This window comes from Quercus lobata, chromosome 6 (genome assembly GCF_001633185.2).
Source record: "Quercus lobata isolate SW786 chromosome 6, ValleyOak3.0 Primary Assembly, whole genome shotgun sequence".
Classification (NCBI taxonomy): Eukaryota; Viridiplantae; Streptophyta; class Magnoliopsida; order Fagales; family Fagaceae; genus Quercus; species Quercus lobata.
Genome location: NC_044909.1, coordinates 39,932,080 through 39,938,687, shown reverse-complemented (window position 1 = coordinate 39,938,687; position 6,608 = coordinate 39,932,080). Strand labels below are relative to the sequence as shown.

The 6,608-nt window shown below is 34.8% G+C and overlaps 1 protein-coding gene across 1 annotated transcript; it reads left to right on the top strand.

The window, feature by feature from the left end:
• The first annotated feature begins 952 nt into the window (after positions 1–952).
• LOC115995450 (probable protein phosphatase 2C 63) lies at positions 953–4,543 on the top strand. The gene is made up of 4 exons (XM_031120022.1): positions 953–1,437; positions 1,827–2,203; positions 3,524–3,760; positions 3,921–4,543. Exons 1-4 carry the CDS (start codon positions 1,179–1,181, stop codon positions 4,203–4,205), a joined length of 1,158 nt encoding a protein of 385 aa, XP_030975882.1. The 5' UTR covers positions 953–1,178; the 3' UTR covers positions 4,206–4,543.
• Positions 4,544–6,608: the final 2,065 nt, after the last annotated feature.

Here is a 6,608-nt window from a genome sequence, read left to right as displayed (position 1 = left end):
AGCATTAGTTACAGTCAAACAAGTATGTAGAGATTCAAGACCTAGCCCGCATAGGATTCAAGACCTAGCCTGCACTAATAACTTTTTTTTATATATGCGACAAGATAGGGATATACAACAAGGAAAATAGAGATGTCTCTAGAGGTTAAACTAGAATATGATTGTGCCCCCATGATTCCATGAAACAAAATATGTAAAAACTAAAACGAGATATGGATTCTCAAAAAAAAAAAACTAAAACGAGATATTGAATTAAATAACAGTAATGTCCAAGTCCAAAGTTAACAACAAAGAAAAAACGAAAGAACAATCCTGAAATGGAGCAGCAAAAATTAGACCAACGAATGTATCAAGACGGCAAGAGTAATTTTCAGCCCTGGCTTCCACAGAGAGAATGTTGGAGTTGGCCAATTCAGGTCAAGCGATTCGATTCCACCCCAATCTGACAAATCACTGGATAAGTTTTTCTCGGTCTCTACGTCAACGCCACCTAATAATCCAATACCCTTTACTTTGAACCGTCTTTTTGTACGGTCAGTTTGTTTAATTTTTCTTAAACATCAAAAAAAATATATTATTTGTTTAATTTTTCTTAAAATTGGACAATTTTTTAAAAATTCTAATTATTTTTAAATACAATAATAACTTCGTTAATTTTTTTACAAATAACCAACTTTTAAACTTCTAGTTAAAGTTAGTTGAACTGGTGAAGTATACACGCTGAGATTTTAACTTGGTTTGTCCGTCTCCTTTGCAGGGAATGTGGCCCGACGCAGTCCCTATTCCTCGTTTATAATCATCAGACAAAACTAAAAACTCGTACACACAAATCATAAAAACCAAAACTAAAGTAAAATCTCGTATATATTATAGTCTTTGGTGAGGCCCACACGCACCAAAGACTTCATGGTCCGCATCCATTATATTTTCCTGGAAAAAACCCTCTCTCCCTATTTCTTTAACTTCTAAAACGCGGCATTCCCACGGTTCTTTCTTTATTGTAAAACAAAAATACTTGTAGCCACCAAACCCACACGTCTTTTCCAAACTAGTAAAATTCACGAAGAATCAAAAACCCGTACAACACTCATTTTCACAAACCCCAGAAACCCAAAAAAGAAGGCGCAGACGTATATAGACAGAGACCCAAAAAAACAAAAATTCAATTCCCAGTAGAGATGTTGGAGATTTGCAGGAAGCCATTGGAGAGGTGCTTTGGTGTTGGAGATGGTGGAGATGGGCTACTTTGGCACATGGGCTTGAAGCCCCACTCATTTGGGGACTTCTCCATCGCTGTTGTCCAAGCCAATTCCTTCCTAGAAGACCAGGGACAGGTGCTCACCTCTCCTTCCGCCACGTACATCGGAGTCTACGACGGCCATGGTGGCCCTGAAGCTTCTCGCTTCATCACTCACCATCTCTTTGCTTTCCTTCACAGTATGTTTAACTTTTAACCCCATCTTTTATTAACTTTTTAACTCTTTAAGCATTTCATTATTCATTTCAATTGCAAAGAAGTATCTTTTGGTTTTTGATTTGTTGTGGGACTTAAGAACTAGGAGGGTTTTGCTTAACTAAGTCTTAGACTACCAAAAACATTACCAATTTTGGTTGGAGATTCTATTATTTCAAATTCAAACTAACAGAAAAGAATAATCTTTTACTAGAATTTTTAATTCCTTTTTTTTTTAGCTCAGTTTTTCCCAGGAGGGTAATTGTTATGCAAACCATGTTTTTCTAATCATAATTAATTGTTTAATTGAATGAGCTTCTAATTTAGTAAAATTTATTTAGGTATTTACCGTATTTTGTGGTTTTCCTCTCAGACTTTGCAACAGAAGAGGGGGGATTGTCGGAGGAAGTTATCAAAAAGGCATTTAGTGCCACGGAAGAGGGATTCTTACATTTCGTGAAGCGATCATGGCCGGCTCAGCCGCAGATTGCTTCGGTGGGTTCATGTTGTCTTGTTGGGGCAATATCGAATAATGTTTTGTATGTGGCTAATCTTGGGGACTCGAGGGCGGTTCTTGGCCGCAGAGCATCACGAGGACAGATGAATAGTCCGGTGGTGGCTGAGCGGTTATCTACTGATCATAATGTTGGAGTGGAGGAGGTGAGGAGAGAAGTCGAGGCACTTCACCCTGATGATTCAAGCATTGTAGTGTACACTCGCGGAGTTTGGCGAATTAAGGGCATTATTCAGGTAAGACTCATCTTTGTAATTATTGTAAGCTTTGATAATTAATGTTTGTTATTTGTGAGTGAGTTTATGAACAATGGGGGCATCTGGTGGCTATTTAATGCAAGCTGATATGATCTATACGTTTGGTACACACAGAGATCAATTTTAAAAAATCCATTTGAGTTCACATATGGTAATATTTTTCGTGTGCTTTACTTATTTTATCTTTCTGGAGCGCTGGTATGATATATATGATTGTCATTTTGCCTGTATGTGCTCTGTTGGACTGCTCAATCTGAAGATTTGCGTTTCTTTTTTATCTCTTTGTTTTTGGCAGTTTAAGTGACAAGTTCTTCTTTTTTTTTTCTTTTTTTTTTTTTTTGAGAAATGACAAGTTCTTTGAGTTCTGTATTCTGTGGTAAATTAGAATTGGATTTTTTTTTGTTTTTTTCCAGTAAAGAATGATTTCAAGCGCTGTGATACAAGTAATCATGGAGTTAGTTTTGATGCAGCTATAATGGTCATCAGTCTGTGGTAGTGTTAACAACTTGCACTAATATCCATGTTTAATATTTTACTCATTAATATCTACAACCTTATAGCACACCTTGAATGAATAATATGATATGACTTATTTTTTCCAACCTACTTTCCTTTTTGCAAAATTGAATGTTTATAAGTTGATGTTGAAATTTATGAAGAGACCACGACAACCATTAAGATCTTTATCCTTTAAAAATCTGATCTTGCTCTTATTAAGTGTATTGTGTAAAGTATATTCTTTTTTGAAAATATAAGATTCTTAGAATAACTCTTTCCAAAAGTGCTTGAAGGAAATGTGGAAGTCCTCATCTTATGTTTTCCTTGCTAGTCAAACTTTCTGATGTGGGTGTTATCCCTTTTTTCATTGATATCCTTTTATTTTCACATGTTCTGGCTTTTTAGCCTCTCTTTGAGACAGCTATAAAAGTATGATAAGTAAAAGCCATGACTCATGGGATACACATGATCTAAAAAGCATTGCATTTTGAAATTGGTCATAATCATCTGAGATTTTGTCTGTGTGAATGCTCTTGGCTGGTATTAGAAATTGAGAGCTTAAAAAATGGTTTCCATGTACTAATGAAACCATACTTAAATGGAATAGTAATATCTTTTTTGACACCATTCTGATAAACTTTAGTTAGTTGCAGTGATGGTTGATATTTATAATTCAAAGAAGCTTTTAAGTGGACTTAATTCTTCTTTCTTGATAGCGGCTTCTTGGTAATGAGTTTTATTGTTTTTAATCTAAAGGGTTGTTATGTTGGAAAGTACTTAGATTTATGCTTTTTCTTATAGGTCTCAAGATCAATTGGAGATGTATACCTGAAGAAACCTGAGTTTAACAGAGATCCTCTTTTTCAGCAATTTGGATCACCTGTTCCTTTAAAAAGAGCTGTAATGACAGCAGAACCCTCAATAGTGATTCGGAAATTAAAGCCAAATGACATGTTTTTGATATTTGCATCAGATGGTCTCTGGGAGCATTTGAGTGATGAAGCAGCTGTTGAAATTGTCTTCAAAAATCCAAGAGTTGTAAGGGCCCTCCAAATAGTATTTGTGCTCTTTTATTCTTCTCTGAATATCATTACATATTTATGTATCTTTACTGTTGCAATACAAATTTTATTGATCTGTATTTTAAATTGTTAGGGTGTATGAAAAGATATTAAGAGCTGCCAAAATTGTATTGCAGGGAATAGCAAAGAGGTTGGTTAAAGCTGCAGTACAGGAGGCTGCAAGGAAAAGAGAAATGAGATACGAAGACATAAAGAGAATCAAAAGAGGGGTACGGCGCTATTTTCACGATGATATTACTGTCATCGTTTTATATCTTGATCATTCACGAGGTTCTCCAAATGGTAGACTCGGGGATGACAGCCTCTTTAACTGCACTAGTACCCCTGTAGATATCTTCTCTCTAAATACCGATATGGGTGCAGATGATGCAGCAGAGGTCTCATTTCATGCTCTCTCCTAAAGTGAATTGTAGCCCAATACTATGCAATGGTCTTTATGTAAAAGTTATAAGCTATTATAGAGATAGGTGCGTCTGGCTGGAAGAAAGGATACTGTTTCAGAAATACATACCACAGAAGAGGGGGGGGGGGGGGCGCTGTACATAACATTGAGAATGAGGGTTCACAGAATGAAAAGGCTACTGACTTCCCAACTTGGGTTTTTGGCCTCATTTTGTGTCCCTTTGTTTTGGGGATTGTTTTTTACTATTTGTAAATAATTTGTTCTTTTTTATTTTTTGTACTGGAATTATAGGTTAAAATGCATGATGAATTGAAAAATGCCATTAAGATTGACTCATATTACAAGTGATCTTGCCTGAGCATGAATATAAATCTTTTGTCTTACTTTTTGTGTTTCACTTTATATTCTACCATAACCAATCACAATTTTTTATGTATTCTTTTAACTTTTTTTTTATAAAATAATCAAAGTTTATAATTTAAAAAAAAAGAAGAAGATGCGCCATACGATAATTGGTGGATGTAATCCAACTAGAGTACTAGCGTGCATTATGAGGACTCATTACCTCTCTCAAGGACTTTTTAATGTGGGTATTTTATTAATTTATAGTATTAGTAGGAGAAATTTATAGTTTTTACTGCATATAGGTATTCTTTTTTTGCTAAAAAGGTCAATAAACTAAGACTTAATTGAGTTTGTACGGAGTCATTTATCCCTAATCCATCCTCCCCAACTCCAACCTATGCAAACGTTTGCAAAAATGATTTCAGCATTCACTACATTTAACCCAGAAAATTATTTTGCACTCCTAAACTAATTGAAATCAATAAGAACAAGCTACTTAATTAATACAACAAATTATTAATAACTTTTTCGTATCAGTTTTTGAGATTTATGTTACATTATTTTAACCAAGGCCGTGGCAAAAAATCAGGTTTTGTATGTGACAGCTCTCGATTACTTTGGGAGTGTGGGAAAAGAGCAACATGTTATATTGGAAATTTGGTATTTCCAAAGCCAGCATGATCTTTGCGCTTTTAGCAGTTGTTGATAGCATGCATATGACCAATGAATTATTGAATTAATAAACTCAGATGGTCATTGATATGACACCGGTTATCACTTCTTGTACAGTTATAATCCTAAGTGGTCACTGTGGTGTTTCACATTTTCAATAAGTTTGATTTTTAATTGAATAACAAGTTTTTTTGGAAAAATAAAAATAAAAAATCCTCTAGAGATATCAGACTTAATTTAGTCCTTCGCAGCACTAACCATTTTTCAATGAATTTATTGTGCATGCCGACATGAATTAAGTCATACATTACATAATAATGATAAGAGTAAATAGTCAAATATAATAAATATAGTTGGGGTCAGAAGCATTAGATTTATTTATTCAAAATTGTTCTCAAAATTACCACCGTGTACCATTGATGCGATGGTTACTTCACAAATATAAGTACTTGTGGAGTTTATGCGGTGTGGGGGGTAATGGTTAAGGTTCAACTCTTCAGGAATGAGCTTTATACACATATACATTTAGATTATGTTAGAGTAGAATTTTTATCTTAAAATTGTTCCTAAAATTCAGAAAAAGAAAAAAAAAAATCCTAAATTAGATTCAATACAGTCACTTTAAAGACTAGAATATTTTAAAAAGTTAGTTTTTTTATTCGGAGAAACATTTAAAAAAGTTTGTTGAGCGTGCATTTGTCTTTAAAGAGACTCTTTGTTTTTTTTGCTTAAATATATTAAAGAGATATTAGCAAAAGAAATATATTAAAGAGACAAAGAACTCCAACCATATTGATGCTATAGTGAATAAGGGATAGGAAGACAAATAGAGATTTACCGGCTTTTATGGTGAGCCAGACACAAGGAATCGACATGAATTTTGGGCAAAGTAGAGAAGATTAAAAAGTAAGTTCACTCTCCTGTGGTTGTATGTGGGGACTTTAACGAAATTACGAAGGCAGATGAAAAATTGGGAGGAAGGTTCAGACCAAGGAGACAAATGGAAGCTTTTCAGGATGTGCTTGACAAATGTAAGTTTAAAGACTTGGGTTTTGTGGGAGGGAAATACACATGGTATGGGGACAGGAGGGGGTAACACAATATGGGAAAGACTAGATCGTGCAGTCACCACCACTAATTGGATAGATACGTTCCCTGCGACAAAGGTTGTACACTTAGAATGTGGGTCTTCAGATCATAAGCCTTTAATCATTCAGCTGAAAGGGATTCAAATTAAACAGCAAAAACCATGGAGGTTTGAACAGATGTGGCTTGAGGATGCAAGATGTAGTGAAGTCGTTGATCTGGCTTGGAGAAGGAACTTTCCAGGCAACTCATTAGTCCAAGTGGAAGGTAAAATAAAGGAGTGTCAAGTAAAATGAAA

Coding starts and splice junctions, on each gene's coding strand:
- LOC115995450 (XM_031120022.1), top strand. CDS start 1,179: ATGTTGGAGATTTGCAGGAAGCCATTGGAGAGGTGCTTTGGTGTTGGA. Junction 1,438..1,826: donor TCTCTTTGCTTTCCTTCACA/GTATGTTTAACT, acceptor TTTTCCTCTCAG/ACTTTGCAACAGAAGAGGGG. Junction 2,204..3,523: donor GAATTAAGGGCATTATTCAG/GTAAGACTCATC, acceptor TTTTTCTTATAG/GTCTCAAGATCAATTGGAGA.